This window comes from Stegodyphus dumicola, chromosome 6 (genome assembly GCF_044657685.1).
Source record: "Stegodyphus dumicola isolate Sdum_Otavi_A_Nest chromosome 6, ASM4465768v1".
NCBI classification, from domain to species: Eukaryota; Metazoa; Arthropoda; class Arachnida; order Araneae; family Eresidae; genus Stegodyphus; species Stegodyphus dumicola.
The window spans coordinates 165729759-165747349 of NC_140773.1; the positions used below are offsets into that span (position 1 = coordinate 165729759).

The following is a 17591-nucleotide window of genomic DNA, read 5'->3' on the forward strand; positions in this document are numbered from 1 at the left end:
GATCTCAAATTTCTACCCAAAAAGTTTTAACTGAAATGTGTATATCTGTTTTTATTTGTTAAGGTACGCAAGTATTACTCAAAAACAACCTGAGAGAAAGTGCTGACATTGCAGGAAAATCTAATTCTTCTCGTAAGTCTCTATGTGGATTATAATTTATTTATTGTTTTTTCATGTTCTGCGTACTTGAATATTTCTAGATATAAATTAAACATAGTTTTCAAGAAATTAAAAGAAAAACTTGAATTCATTGCTGGTAATTTATAATAAACTATAGGACTTATTTTATTTATGATTAATCAAAATATTATTTGCAATTAATATACCGGTTATTGTAATCATATTTAATGTGTAAAAGGTTAAAAAAGGACTTCTAAAATGTACAATGAAGTTTGGGTAAGATTTCTTTGACTTCTTGCAAATAATTAATCTCTTCTGGGATTGAAACTTTTGAAATATAAAACTGGTATTTCAAAAACTGGTATTCCATCTTGCATATTTATGCATATATATTCTCTGAAACAAAAATATCAAAAGACATGTATTCACATAATGTATTGCCCAAGTAACTGCAACTGTTTAGCAGGTTTGGATTTCATAAAATGCTAAAATGATATAGTAACTGTTTTGTGACCTATTCATTCATTCTTAATTGCCACCTGTAATTGTATCTGCTCGTTGTTGTAATTAAATATCTTGATTTAATTATTCAACTGTGTCCGAGACTAATGTAGATGTAAATTTAAGCTTTTTAAAGTTTTATAAAAACTTGTTCTAACCATTTGCGGTCTTGACAGATATCTGTTAGGTGTATTTTATATAAGAACAGCACAACTCATGTACAAAATACTAACATGAAAGAAAGGATTGGAAAGGACTGCTTTAGTGCATCTCTTAAAGATACGGTAAAAGCACGACAGCATTCAACTAACTAGAATATTTTAAAATTTTCAAAAAATTTATTAAATGAGAAAATTGTAATATTATTTTAACATGCATACATTGTCAGCAAGCTGTGTGATTTAGCACCAATAGTGGATAAGCATGACATCATAACACAATCATAAGAAGTTCATTTTGGTTAAATGTAAATTCTATTAATTCTCTATGTCAGTATAATTTTGTAAAGGAGGGTATAATTGCTATTTTTCCCTTGCAATTTGAAAAATTGAAAAATTGATTGATATTTGGTACTGCAGGAAATGAAGTATTTTCAAATTTCCTCGCACATTTTCCCCCTGGCATTTTAGTACAAAGTTATGAAAATTTTATAAATATTTATGTAATTTTTCCCTTTTCTCAATGTATTAGGAGAATGAGCTTCTCTAAATTTTAAAGTGGATTCATCCAGTGATTGTTTTTGTCTTACTGACAAAGACAAACCCTTGCAACTTACCTGCAAATGTTGCATCAAACCTTTTCCTTCTAACTGTTGAAATTTATGCAGGCATAATAAAAGAATGAAACCATTCAGAATGAAGCAAGCTCGAACTGAAATTCAGTCTTCAATTTTGCTGAGTCAGCTGCCCATTCACCTTTATAATTATAATAATTGAGGCTTAAGAAGTAGCAGAAACAGCAGTAAGAATGAGGAAGATTCAAGTTACAGGGAAGTAAAAATGTAGATATATTATTAGGTATTGTGATGTTAGTATAACTATGTATTCTTATTAGAATATAGGTATCTTTTAAAAAAATAACATTCTTACAGTTATGTATAGTTTATCCATGATTCCTTTTTATTTGTTATGTTCTTACTGTAACATTGTTCTTCAGAATTTAAATTATTCACACAATTTTCCTCTCTTGATTTTTGAACTGTAAAATCAGTAAAGAAAAGGAGGAAAATTAACTAGGAAGTGTGGTGTGTGTATATATATATATATATATATAATAATAATAATAATATGCAATACATAATAAATAGTACAGTACAAAGTCTGTAATCCGGACGTCCATCTGGACCTCAAAGCTACAAACTTTATGCACATACGTAAACGCATAATATGTTTACTCGTGCACGTTTAATGTATAATGGACGGTATAAGCTAGGCTAAAATTATCTAAGGCATTTCAGTTAATGTTGCAGATTGCGCTGTTCCTTAATCTTCTAATTGGATCCGGCTTATTATGTTTTGCAGACTGTTAGAACAATTTTATAAAAATTAAGCTTGAACTTTTGATTATGTCAAAAAGAGTTTCCAATTCTGGAGCTGCCAAAGGATCTACAAAGTGAAGGCATGTTTCGATGTCCATCAAACAAAAAGTGGAATTGCTGCAAAAAATGGATAAAGGCCTATCCGTCTCAAAATTATGTGAGAAGTATGGCATTGGAAAGTCCACTATATATGACACAAGAAAAAGGAACTTTTTGTGGAAGCATCTTAAACAACTTACATTGAAAGTAATGCTTAATAAAGTAAACAAATAAATATTAAGCTTTTTTATGTAAATTTTGATACCCTTTAGATCATAATTGTTCTTTATTTCATAAATTATGATTTCATATTTTTAATTGTATAATTTCTGCATGCCATCTTACCAGATTTAAATTGATGATCTATAATCCGGGAAAACCCCTAATCCAGAATCGCCGAAGTCCCAACGAGTCCGGACTATGGACTTTGTACTGTATAACTATATTACAGTATCACTATAATATACTGTATAATTTTTATACAAAACTGCAATACATAATAAATATGAATGTATATACTCATATGTAGAATTAAGAAAATTTGCACCTGATTGATTTCTGAAAAACTAATGGACAGATTTTAATTAAATTTGGTGTGAATATACATTTATAACAGGGAAAAAGATGTACCATTCCCAGCAGTGAATATATCACTTTCCAGATAATTGTCAACCAACTGATCCCTATGTGGATGAATATTGTCATCCATTAACAGGAATCCAGGACAATATGAGATATAGATATAGAAAGGAGATCTTATGAGCAGGGCTTTTAAGATCTCCTTTCTATATCTCATAGCAGTAAGGGAGCCTTTGTCAAATGCATGCAGGGGTGGACAGCTGTCCAGCAAATGCCTGCTCAAACCTCTACATCTCCACCACTGTAATGATTCTTTTCCCTGATAAGAGAGGGATGTTATTGTGTTCTGGACTCTCTCCAAATACAGATACACAGGGAATCAGTGTCCTGGCTGAATCTTGACTTGTCTGCAAAAAGCATGGTGCTTCACTGAAGGCTGGTCCAAGGCGCATATTGTCTGCACTATGCTAAACGTACTTTCTTGTGGGCTGCAGTGAACAGGACGCAAACAGTGGATCTTTTGACATATAGCCCTGCCTTCAGGCAACTGTAGACCTCATGAAACTCAGGTTTTAGTGGCAACATACTGCTCATACAACAGGGTTCGTAGTGGTCCTTATAAGTGCTTATAAGTCCTTATACTTGAAAATAAAATATAAAGGTCCTTATAGGTGCTTACTTTTTCTTTAAAGCCCTTATTTTTTGTTTTTAGTGCTTATTTTTTGCTTTTAGTGCTCTTTTTTTTTTTTTTTTTTTTTTTTTTAATGAACGCGCTATTTTTCCCCCGTACCAAAGCCGAAACTAAAACAACTTTTCTTCCTAATATGGAATGTCAGATGGTGAATCATATTCCCAGAAATAGCTTTTCCCCCTTTCTCTGCATTAGCATAACCTTTGGTGTGCAGGAAGAGTACAGACAGCTACCCGTTGTTCTATTGGTCAAAGAATTGCGAAAGCAGTAGAAAATTCCGGTACATTCGGCATTCTTTTCCTCCCAACCAAATACTACACACGTGTGAATTTCTATCAAGACCTTAATAATTTGCATTCTCGTTCCACATGGTCAGTTCATATTCATGTTTATTATGATCATTATGCTTATATTATGAGCATATGTATGAATGTTTATAATAACATAGTTGCAGTAACTGCTAAAGTATAGTAAACTTCCAAAAATGGTTGTGCTTTCACACAGATTAGCTTTCTAAGGAATAATATTCAGAATGGCTTAAATAAAGGGAAAGCAATTGAATAGTCAAAATAATTTCATTTTTTTGGCCAATACATTATACAGTACGAAGATTGGGAGGTTCTTCCCTTTCTCCGCAAAATCTCGAATATTGAAACTGTTACAGTTCGCTGCAAAACAAGCAACAGACTTTTTTTTTTTTTTTTTTTTTTTTTTGTCACTTTCCAATCTGGAGACTAAACGTTCTGCGGTTTACCAACCCGAGCGAAGAATAATTCTATTCCGGAAATTTAACACCGTCTGTTGAAAATTAGAATGAAAAACACCCCAGTTATTTAGTTCTTTATTCTTCCAATACCAGCAGCTGTTGATTCCAATTGCGTAATATCACGTAGGGAAGAATTACGGCACACGTATTGTGCAATAAAGTTTGCGATATTTTGCAGAGATAATTAATTTTGATGTTCTGTCCGAGATTTGTTTATAAACACTTAAAAGAGTTTTACTGTGCTTGTTAAGCAGAATATTTTTCAGTTCCATTTGTTTATTTTTATTTGATGCACATATCGAAATGTCAAAAGCATTTATTTAGCGGAAAAATCTAAAGAGCGGCTACAGTCTACCCCCCTCCGCTCCCCTTTTTCAAGTTACGCTTGACTGTCCGAATATTCGCCAATTTCCAAGTATGCGGGTTAGTTAAGCTTTTACTGTTAAAGGATGACTGCATGAAGCAAATTTCTGTCTTCTGATTTCAGAAATGTTCCTCTTTTTTACTTAAATTACTTTGCTTGCAATATCTGTTAAGGGAAAACTGATATACAATGAAAAATTAGAAAATGTTCAGAATTTAGATTTAAATTATTTAAATATCAATATAAATTGTATTTATTATTAGGTTCCAAGCAAATACAATAAATATGCCCTATTATTATTTATTTTCTGTATTTTGAACTGAAATTTCATCATTAAATCTTGTAATATAGTTTAGTTCTGCATAGTGTTTTTTCTCTCATTGTAAAATAGTTCTGTAAATTGAACTGTTATTTAAAATTTAAAAAAAAGTAATTATTTTCCGTGGTTGAGGTAATGCTTATTCTCTCTTAATAAATACTGCATTTCTCATATTTTAAATTACAAGTCTAATTTTTAAGGTTATGCAGTTGTGTATAATGTAATTAGACAGGTGCTTAATTTTTTTTTTCTTAAAATGTGCTTGAAAAGTGTTTATAGGTGCTTATTTTTTTAACTAAAATGTGGCTATGAACCCTGTCATATAAGAGCAGTGAAACTGTAGCAGCCATGTCACTGTGCTGAAAGTGACAAGATGCTCATTGATTATCATGGATCTTGGTCTACCTTGTCCATGTCTTCTCTATATGGAAATAGTGTCTTGAACCTATTTCCAACTGCAGACAACGCTGGGCTCTTTAGCTACCTGCACTTATGATTCGCCTGTCTCCAGTCTACCAACAGTTCTCCATCTCATTCCATCATCCATACATTCATAGCTATTCATTTTACCTGATACCTTACAAAATTTATCTAACTCTTGAGAGAAACATGGTGAATGTCATGAAGGAATATGAGCACAAAAATCACCGAAAAAAACCATGTACACTTATATCTCCTCCACGGTCACAGCTCCTGATATGCACGCTTGCATATATTTGCATAATTCTTCGGTAGCATAAATACTTTGGTTTAATACTTTTTGTAAAAATAGACATAATTTGTGAATTATCTTAATTTTGCACACAAGTGTGTGTAATGATTTAAAAGTCGGTGATGTGGAGGTGTAAAGATGCAGCAGCAACTATAGCTGATTTAACACATTTTTATTCTTGAAAAAACAGTTTTTTTTGGTACGGACATACTAACTGGTGCTAGGCAATGTGTCTTTTCTTTATAATTATAATGTGCTTCTTTTCACACCTTTAATTCATTTGAAACAAGGAAGAGAATTAAGTCAAAAGAAATGCCTAGTGTTTTATATGAAGACCTAGTACAGAATGAGTCAGTTTTGGTTCAGCTTTATCCTTACTGGGCATTAAGGATTTAGTTCAAAAATTATCATTAAGTAAAGTATTATATGAGTACCTGTGTCATTATGTAAGAATTTTGAGAAGGATTCATTTTGAAATGATGCAGTTTAGAGATATTTCTTGTGAGCAAGTTACTATTTTTAGGGCGAAAAGGGCAAATAAGCAAATTAAATAAGAAATTTAAAAACCAGATTTTAAAGTTAATCCTTTGTCATACATTTTTTTTTTTTTTTTTTTTTTGCTTTGCATATATATATATATACAGGATGATTATAATTAAAGTTTCAAAACGCTATAAAAAAAGAACCACTCATGAAAATGATGTCAAATTTAAAAGGAATGTTATTGAAGAAGGTGGAAAGCGTATGGCAGAAGAAAAAATTTAGTTTCAAAAGTTTGCAACAGATGGCGCTGCAAGCGGAAGAAGACGTAAATTAAAATGTTAGTTAAATTTCAGTGTTATAAAGCCGCCAGGTACCAGGCTGTTCCTCATTTCACGTCTCAGACGTTCGCCATGGGTGTTTCACTGCAGGACCGCGCTCTGCTGGTAAAGCTGTATTACAAGAATGATGATTGTGCAAGAGTAGTTCTGCAAAAATTCAGGACACTGAAGGGTATAAAGGAAGGCGTTGGTCCAATGAGTGTCATAGGTCTAAAGAAAATGATGCAAAAATTCGAAACAACAGGTTCATTTGATGTGCAATCTGGTAGAGGGAGAAAACGAGTGCATTCGACAGTAGTTGAAGAAGTGGCCACAGCATTACAGGAGGGGTCGGCCGGTGGTGTGCAACCGTGCAGTGCACGAGGAATTGCCCGAACATTGGACAGGCCTACGAGCACGGTGCTGAAAATTGTACGAAACATCCTGCAATGCTATCCATACAAAATTGGCCATGTGCAGGAGTTGCTTCCGTCTGACCTGAAAGCTAGGGAGACGTTTGCGTTAGAATTCCTGACTCGCATAGAAGTGAATAATGAATGGCCGTGGAAAATTTTGTGGACAGATGAAGCCCATTTCCATCTGACAGGATATGTGAATACCCAGAATTGTCGAATATGGGCAACAGAAAATCCACTGGCAACGCATCCCGTACCACTTCATCCTGAAAAGGTCACGGTATGGTGTGGCTTTACGGCATCATTCATCCTACAACCATATTTTTTCGAGCAGACGGGTGCTTCCGGTCCTGTTACCGCGACCTTCACTGGTCAGAGGTATGCATCTCTTTTGCACAACCACGTGATTCCAGCTCTGCAACAGCGTGGATGTCTGGGTGAAATCATTTTTATGCAAGATGGCGCTCCTCCGCACATTGCACATCCTGTGAAGCAGCTGCTGATGTGCCATTTCGGAAATGCTTAAATTATCATCCGTCATTTCCCTACAGCCTGGCCATCCTGATCGCCTGATCTTACTCCGTGTGATTTCTGGTTGTGGGGATATCTGAAGGATGTTGTGTTCCGTGCTCCAATTGCAAATTTAGCGGAATTAAAGGCACGCATTTCGAAACACATTCTGAACATCACCCCGGAGACACTGCGATCCGTTGTGGAACATGCTGTTTGTCGCTTTCAACTTGTTGCACACAACAGTGGACACCATATTGAACATGTTTTGCGCCAGTCTCACGACAGTTCCGATCTTCTTTGATGAATGGTTCTTATGCGGTAAGTCGCCACAAAACTCTTGAAACCAATTTGTCCCTTTCGATGTCATATGTACAGTCATGCAAATAAAATTATTCAACAATTCTAATTTGTCAATGCTTTTTAATGTGTAACTTCCACCTTAGCCGTTGTTTTACGAATCATTTCTCGTTTCTCATCGTGATTCTGCCGCTTACAGCGCCATCTATTGCTAACTTTTGAACCTAAATTTTTTCTTCTGCCATACGCTTTCCGCCTTCTTCAATAACATTCCTTTCAAATTTCACATCATTTTCATCAGTGGTTCTTTTTTTTATAGCGTTTTGAAACTTAAACTTTAAATATAATCACCCTGTACATATATGCACAATGTATACCCTATTTCCTTGTGTATTTTCCTCATTGTTGTAATTATTATTGTTAATTTTATTGTCTGATGGAAAATTATGTGAATAATTTAATTTCCAAAGTTTGCCATTGCAATAAGAACATAGCATATGAAAAGTAGTCATGGATTAACTACAGATAACTATCAAAATATTATTTCACTTATCTTTAACCTTTTCACTTATCTTTTACTCACCTATTTCACTTATCTTTTACTTTATTATTTCTTTCAAAGAAACCTCAATAATAGTATAGTCAAAAGTCGTTAATTCGTACACCCATAATCCGAAATGATCTATAATCCGGACCTCAAAGCTACAAACTTTCTGTGCATGCGTCAATGCATAGGCGTTTACGTGTGCGCGTAAGACTTTTACGGCTGCGAATATGCGCGTGCGCATAAAACGTTTACACTTGCGCGTTTAATGTATAACGGACGGTATAAGCTAAGCTAAAATTATCTAATTCAATTAATGTTGCAGATTGCGTTGTTCCTTAATCTTCGAATTGGATCCGGCTTATTATTTTTTGCAGATTGTTAGAACAATTTTATAAAAGTAAGCTTGAGCTTTTGATTATATCAAATAGAATTTCCGATATGTATTTGCTAATATGTAAAGGATCTAAAGCAAAAGTATGTTTCGAAATCCGAAATCTGTTTATCAATTTCACGCTGCTCGGCGGGGGAACGCCGCGGCGCACAATGAATTGGAAGTTGATCTGTCAGCACTATTCTTATCTTCAAGGCAGATGTTTTTATTTTATTTGGCTTATAATTCCTTACTAAGTGTAGTATTTCATCTTGATGTACTCTGTCTTTGATATGATTTAAATCAAGTTCCTCGCCATTATAATTCACTTTCGATAGTGAAGAAAGTGAAACAGAGGTTATTGAAAATGAAAAAATTTCGATTGACAAGTTAGTCGGTATTCTCGGCACAGCAATTACAGGACTTGAATAGCGGAACTTTGTAACTAAACAAGAAATTATATCTGTTTAATAGAATTAAAGAGAAAGTATTATCACATGAAACGAAGCAACTTAAACGACTTACATTGAAAGAAATGTTTAATAAAGTAAACAATAAATATTAAGCTTTTTCTTTTTGTAAATTTTGATACCCTTTAGATCATAATTGTTCTTTATTTCATAAATTACGGTTTCATATTTTTAATTTTGTAATTTCTGCATGCCATCCTACCAGATTTAAACTGGTGATCTATAATCCGGAATCGCCGAAGTCCCGACGAGTCCGGATTAACGACTTTTGACTGTACTTGGTAATATTAACGTGATCTAATAACTCATTTTAATTTTCACTTCTAACTTCACCTCTTCTTGCTGTCTCTGCTACTTCTTAGACCTCAAATCGTCCATTATTCATGAATTATCTAGTTCTTTATTACAAAAGGTTAATGTGCAGATGACTTGTAAAGTGAATCATAGACTGAATGTCATGTTACTTTGCTATAATTGGTCACTTCTTGTATTAAACTGGCATAAAGTTCAATAGTTAGAAGGAAGAAGTTTGGTGTGACCTTTTAGTTTTCAAGAGTTTGTCTTTGTTACAAAACAATCAATAAGACAAAAACAATCATTATGTGGATGCATCCATATCGAAATTTAAGGGAACTTGGGCTGATCTTTACAATATGGTAACTGGTAGTTTGGCGACATTTTGGAGGCGATAAAGGTTACTACCTGGGACTTTGGTAATTAATGTGAGCAGTACTCAGTTCCAATTACGCATTATTTTGTGTGAGGGTGGTAATAATGTGAGCAGTACTCAGTTCCGATTACACATTATTTTGTGTGAGGGAAATGAGCGATCATGTGATATGTCATGTGATATTAATGGACGAATTACGTTTCTTTAATCGGAAAAGGGGGGAAATCGGGAAAAAATCTGGAAATTTTGTATTTCCCTTTATTCTGTGTTGTGTGAAACAGTGTTCGTTAATTTTTGGATCCCATGGCCCTAACTAAAGTAAATTCGAAATGGGTATTTAGTGGGATTGAAAGGCGTAGTAATAAGTGTTTCTTTAAGGTTGTGCGAGATAGAAGTAAAGATGTTTTATTAAGTTATTTATTTTACCCGGTACCTTGGTGTGAACTATAAGTATGATTTTAAAGATCCTGAAACAGAAATAAGAAAAGTTTATCGGACACGTAATCAAGATTCTGAAGAAGAATAGGTAAGTTAGTATTTTTAATTATTTGAGGATATTATTTTTATGCATTGTTCTAAATGTAAGGTGGAAGGTAAAGTAATTTGTGTAAACGTGCATGGAAATAATTTAAATATTTGACACTAAGTATTTGTAACCATTTGTAATGAAGTAAAGGTATGAATTAGTGACGTTTGTAATATAATAGATAATGTAGAGGTAAAAGTTTTTGGATATTTTATTTATTTTATACGGGGAAATGTTCATATTTGGAAAGGGTATGTACTTTTTCGCGATCAGGTAATTTCATATATGTTCTTTTTACCGGGTTTAAAGATTCAGAAAATTGTTATGCATTTTCGTGAAATTTTTCTAATTTATGAGAAAAAAACAGTGTACATGGATATAGTGAAGAGTGTGCGCAATGCCATTTTTGTGCAATTCTGGGATGTTTTTTTAAGTAAAAATAAGTCGACGTGTACATGGTTTACTGATATTTTAATTAAATGATAGTTATTTTGTGAATTTTATGTTTGTAGGAATTTGGTATACGTTTAAGTTGAAGTAAACGTGCATGGAAACAATTTAAATATTTGACACTAAGTATTTGTAATGCTTGCGGTATGAATTCGTTGGTGACGTGTATAATATAATAGATGATTTAGAAGTAAAAGTTTTTGGATATTTTATTTATTTTATATGTGGAAATGTTCATATTTGGAAAGGGTATAAACTTTTTCGCGATAGGTAATTTCATATATGTTCTTTTTACCGGGTTTAAAGATTCAGAAAATTGTCATGTATTTTCGTGAAATTTTTCTAATTTATGAGAAAAAAGCAGTGTACATGAATATAGTGAAGAGTGTGCGCAATGCCATTTTTGTGTAATTCTGGGATGTTTTTTTAAGTAAAAGTAAGTCGGCGTGTACATGGTTTATGTGTATGTGTTATTTTGAAAAACGCGTAAGGAGTATGGTATTGTGCACTTTTTCCCAATTTTGCAGTGAATATTTGTCATGATGAAGCAGTTTTGTTAGATAAAATTTCTAGCATAAGTGTAATTCGGCTAGTAGATTGTTGGAAGAAGTGTTCAGTAGATAAAAAGAAAAGAAACATGTCTTTACTTCGTGAAGACAAAATGGCGGCGGGAAAAAAAAAAATAGAGGGTTGCTGTAGGAGAGTTGGTCGCCAAAAAATCGCCAGGTTACCATAGTGTAAAGATCAACCGGAACTTGTTCTCTGAATGCACTGAGAAAGGAGAAAATTATGCAAATATTTTTTAATTTTCAGAATTTAAAATTCTGACACTAAAAAGCTTGGGAGCAAAATATATGAGAAATTATAGTAAATAGTTATTTAATTTAAATATATATATAAATATTATAGTTTGCAAATTAATTGGGACAATGCAATTATTCATGACTCATATAATTATTTATTAGAGATGGTTAATATACAGCTGACTCAGTGAAATCATAGACTGAATGTTGTGTTTGCTTTGCTGTGATTAGTCACTTCTTGTTGTAAGCTGGTCTAAAGCTCAACAGTTAGAAGGAAAAGGTTTGGCATGACCTGCACAGGTAGTTTGCAAGGTATTGTCTTAAGTCTGGTAAATTTCTAAGTCGATTTAGAGCAGTAATTTTATTTTCTGACATGAACCTTATGACAGATTTCAAGTTGTGGCATGGCTCCAAGTCATATTGAAATGTCCCTGCTAAGGTTTCCAAAAAATGGCACAATCATAGGTTTTTAAAATTTCTGTATACTTCGATGAATTCATCATTCTATCAACAAGAACCAGACTTCCAGTGCCATCTGCAGTGAGAAAGCCCCAGAATATTTGTTTTTGAGGCTGTTTTATGGTTTGTTGAATATGTTGAGGTCTTATTAATTCACCCTTGCTTTGTCTTACGTTAGATGTGTAATCAAGAACATGTAATTGAATCTCATACAAAAAATGACCTTTTCCAAGTCATTTATGGCTCAAGATTTGAATCTTTTGACCCACAACAATCATTTGACATGCCAAAAATTGTTTTAATTGCCTTTCTTTCCTTCTGACCTGCAGTGAGAAGTTTGTGCCACATATTTGGAGGATGAATATCTATACCAATAGACAATAGATCTCTTTTAAAGTCTTTGCTAATTTCTGTTGGATTAATTATGCTATTTTGGAGTAGGAATCAGTCAGATTTTGAGTCGCTTTCCTTTCCCTTCCTTTTCTGGAGAAAATGATCCATTTTCATTGCATCTGCTTAGACTTCAAGAAGCACTAAATTTTCCAACACCAGTCACAGTCTAAGGTATTTCTCCCACTTTCCTAGCATCCTTCGTGGTATAGTGGTTCTGCACACTGGGCCAATATTCCAGAGGTCAGTGTTTTGATTCTCGGCAAAGAGACCAACTTGTAGAGTCATTAGGATTTTTTGGAAGCCAGAGAGATGAAAAATATGCAACCGCCTTCGCCGGGAATCGAACCACGGACCTCTGGAATACCGGCCCAGCATGCAGAACCACTGCACCACAAAGGACGCTAGGAAAGTGGGAGAAATACTTTATAACAGAAGCAATATTTCTTACAGTCATGGATATGTGACTGGGATATTCTGCTCTCTTTTTAGGCATTATATCCATTTTTAGTATGCTAAGATGAACAAATGCAAAATTTTAACACATATTTAAAAAGTAAGTAAAAATAACTTCCTATTATTACAGAAATAAGTTTAAAAAAGGTGCCATAATCCTAATATAGTGTCTAAACCAGTTCTAAGTAGTCAAAAGCTGGCATCCACATGACATTAAGGCAGATAAACCTGCTTTGAGGGACCTGATGGTGCCAGCCGGCAACCAACTTAAAATTCTGTGAAAAAATCACTTTGTCCTAATTAATTTGCATGCTATAATATATAACTTAGTAATGAATTGTTTAATTCACTGTTAATTAAACAGTAATAATTGTTAAATCTGGATTCCTTCTTGAATACAGCACCTGTCACTTATTAAACTCAATGTTTTATAAAATCAGTTCCTTGTTATGTTAAAATTTTCAGAAACCAAAACAAATATATACTAACCAATGGGAAAAAAATCATCATTTCAGTTCTGTAATTCTTCTGTGTTTGACTAAACGTTTTCAATCCCCTTGTGCCTGTACCCATGCGACTTATGTTTTCAGAGTGTTTTGTCCATACTGGACCATAAAGCAACAAAATTTTCTAATCTTAATGTTAACAAAAATAATCCTCTAGAATTTTCCCTTTGTAATACATATATTATGTTCATAGAGAGCTCTCAAATAATTCATGAATACTGCCTAGCTATATCATGCATTAATAGTATTTGAATGGAAAGGGAATGATAACTCTAGGCTGAAGAAAACGCAAATAAAGCATATGTGATTCTTGTAGTTATGAAGTGACAGATCGACTAAACAAACTGAGAATAATCTTTCTGCTGGCTGGAATCATGAGTTCTGAAATTGAATAAATCACTGGAAAAAGCATTTTTTAAAATTTGTTGTGTGCTTAACTTGTAGCATGTGGAAAATGCCTAAGCAAAAAGATCTAAACCTGAAAGAAATTAATAAATTGTTAAAAGATCTTGATGTTCTTGGTAATTGCAGCTAGAAAAGTATTATATTTAAACTGGCATTTTCTCAAATATTCTGCAATTTACAATTGTAATTACAATTAGACAACTAATAAAAAAAATGCAAATACCTCAAGGAAGTGCCAAAAAAGATGGAAAATCAAAAAACCTTGAAGGTACTCTTCAAGAATTGTTTCAAACTATGAAACTAAAAAATGCTATTTTTAAGTTTCATAGCTTGAAACTAAAACTACAAAAGAACTGCAAACTGTAGCTTTTATTTCAGATATTAGTATGAAGATTCATTTTTAAAATTTTTAACTAGTATTTTATATCAGGTGAAAACAATGTTTGTAAAAACTAACTATAGTACAAAAGTCTTTAATCCGGAATGAACTATTATCCGGACCTCAAAGTTACAAACTTTCCGCGTAACTTTATACGTTTACGCATGCGCGTTTAATGTATAACGGACGGTATAAGCTAAGCTAAAATTATCTAATCATCTATTTCAGTTAATGTTGCTGATTGCGTTGTTCCTTACTCTTCTGATTGGATCCAGCTTATTATTTTTTGCAGACTGTTAGAGCAATTTTATAAAAGTAAGCTTGAACTTTCGACTATGTCAAAAAGAATTTCCGAGTCTGGAGCTACCAAAGGATCTACAAAGCGAAAGCATGTTTCGATGTCCATAAAACAAAAAGTGGAATTGCTGCAAAAAATGGATAAAGGCATATCCTTTGATTCTCTAACCATTCCGAAATATGTTTATCAATTTCACGCTGCTTTGCGAGGGGGACGACGTGGCGCGCAATGAACTGGAAGTTGATCTGTCAGCACTATCCTTATCTTCAGGGCAGATGTTTTTATTTTATTCAGCTTATAATTCCTTACTAAATGTAGTATTTCATCTCGATGTACTCCGTCTTTGATATGATTTAAATAAAATTCCTCGTCATTATAAATATCACGAATACACATCAAATAGTTTTCTGGTTGCAATTTTCTAATTTCGACTATGCGTAATGTATACTTGACGCATGCGCGCTTTGAAAGAAATGTTTAATAAAGTAAACAAATAAATATTTTTTTTTTGTAAATTTTGATAGCCTTTAGATCATAATTGCTCTTTATTTCATAAATTACGGTTTCATATTTTTAGTTTTATAGTTTCTGCATACCATCTTACCAGATTTAAACTGATGGTCTATAATTCGGAAAAGCCGATAATCCGGAATCGCCGAAATCCGGACAAGTCTGGAATAAAGACTTTCAACTCATACTTTCATCTGATATATGTCTGTCATTATTATAAAAAGTGTTAAAAGAACTGCGTAAACTAACAATGAGAGTGGTATGGAAAAAAGTGGTTATATGTTAACATCAATTGAATCTAGAAAAGCACTACAAATTCGAAGAAAACTCTTGACCTGAAATGTGCTGATCAGAAAAATTATCAGTTATTTTGTGAAACTGAGAATGCAACTGAAAAGTCTTGATGAACAATACAAACGAAACACTGATATAATAATTGTTTGTAAAAGTTACAAATTTCGTTAAGAATGTGATTATAAAAATATTTTTGTAAAAAGTTAAAAAATAAATTTAAAAATTGCATAATAGTTTCATTTTAGCATAATTTTTAACTAGTATTTTAGGATTGATATTGGATTTAGTTATTATTTATTACTTTAGTAGAGAAGCTTAAAAGTGATATCATAATTTGCAATACGTAAATCATATGTTAAACTTGCCGCTTACTCATGTGTGAGTAATGAAATGATTTTAATAAGAAAGGGGTACAATACATCTAAATATGTATTTGAAATGAATAAATCATGTTTCTAATTGTATTTATGTCATATCGTTCTAGGTTATAATTTACGGTCAAGAAAATCATTGAATATTCCTAAAAGGTTTTCAGAGGATGATGTTTAACAGACAGATATGTATTATATGTAATTAGAATGTAAATAGCACAATTGTATTTTTCATATACGTTTTATTGAGGCAGGAACTCTGAAGAATATCTTGTTTTGTGTGAATTTTCACTGACATGATTGCCAAGTTGTAGCATCATGTGTCAAATGTAGCAGAATTTATTAATGTTATAATAATGATATAAAAATATTTTTACACTGCTTTAATTCTGTAATGTGATTATATTTTGGTTTAATACTTTCTATTATCTTTTTCTCTTTCAATAACAGTCTGTGTCCATCAAGAGGAGAATAATTCATGAACTTAAATTGAACAATATTCATTTTGAGTGTATGGTATTTTTGACTTAATTTTTTTTTCCCCCTTTAACCACTTGCACTAAAAAGACGTGCCACGCACGTTGAGATGCTCAAATCGCGAGCGACGTGAACATCACAGCGATAGGCATTTATCGTAAAAATGAGAATAACATGGTGCACACGTCTCGTAACAATGAGATTGTTTATTTCTCGAGTAACAGCTCTGGATTGCAGACGCAGAGCAGCGTAAATGAGACACTTAATAACCGCTTGTTATATTGTAGTGCACGGAACCACAACCATGAAGTTTAGCCATAGCGCAAGTGGTTAATTCCTCATCTTTTTTTTTTTTTATTATTATTATTTTTATTATTATTATTGAAAGCATTAGGAACAAACTAACACTGAAATTGAAATAAATATTTATTTTTTAAGGTAATTTATACAATTTTAATTCAAAATCAAACATTTAATATACAGTAGACTCCCGATTATTCGTGTATGCTGCACAAAGTTTTTTTTTTACAAGCGTAAAGCAAAGAAAATAAAAATGTTCACAAAACTGAGAGAAACGTTAAATATGCATTAAACGTTAAACTTGCTTGTTTATGGCAAAAATATCCTAGGCCTTCTCGGAACCTTCCCCTCTGATGAGTAATTGATTTCTTACTCACCCTTGCAGTGCCCGCTCCGCCGCCCTCTCTTGTCTTAATCTTACTGACACGTCCACTTCCTCCCACTCGCCATTGTTAGTTTAAGCTTGATATGCTTGCGAACCGGTTGGAGTTAATTTCTTATCTTTTATTGAGTTCAGTGCTTGTGCTTTTTGGTTTTGTGTTTTTCGTTACCGATTTCGTCTGATTTAAAATGTCAGGAAAACGAAAGAAGGTTGTGTTGACGATTGCGCAAAAACTGGAATTAGTTTCCAAAGTAGCTACAAGGCAGCAGATGGAATTGGATTACAGAATCGCAGAAACAACGATGTATGACATTGTAAAGCAAAAAGACAAACTGGTGAACTTTGCATCCATGTCGAACAGTGCTTCCGCAATGAAAACGCGAAAAACTTTGAAGGGTTCTTACCTTTGATGAGCTAGACATGGCATTGACAGAGTGGTTAGCTCAAGTTCGAAAAGAGGGTACTCCTGTAAATGGTCCTATCATTGCAGTGAAGGCAAAAACCTTTTTTGAGTTGTTAGGCCTGAAAGGAAATTTTGATGCGTCTTCTGGCTGGTTGACTTGTTTTAAGCAGCGACATGGAATTCGAGAAATTGGACTTCATGGGGAGAATATATTAAGCGTTAGTTAAAAATTTCTTGCTGTTTATTTTAAGTTTTATTGTACATAAAACAATTTTTCAAAGTTTGAATGACTGTTTTCTTATTTGCTACACCCGTTTTTAGCTTTTTTCGGATTAACCGCGGCGGCCGCGCCACCCAATTCCACGGATAATCGGGTGTGTACTGTAGTTCATTACTGTAATATGAAAACATATTACAGTATTTCAAGTATTGTAAATGGAAGAGTAAATAAGCTGTGATGACCTTACGGAT

The 17591-nt window shown here is 33.2% G+C and overlaps 1 protein-coding gene across 2 annotated transcripts in view; it reads left to right on the forward strand.

Annotated features, from left to right (window-relative positions):
* The window catches only part of LOC118187114 (uncharacterized), a 60635-nt gene extending 44690 nt beyond the window's left edge, over positions 1-15945 (forward strand). For both annotated transcript variants that reach the window (XM_035357311.2, XM_035357310.2), the window contains exons 10-11: positions 64-132; positions 15672-15945. In XM_035357311.2, the coding sequence (XP_035213202.2) occupies positions 64-132; positions 15672-15736 (134 nt within the window). In that variant the 3' untranslated portion in view covers positions 15737-15945. The remainder of the gene's footprint in view (positions 1-63; positions 133-15671) is intronic.
* The last annotated feature ends 1646 nt before the right edge of the window (positions 15946-17591 follow it).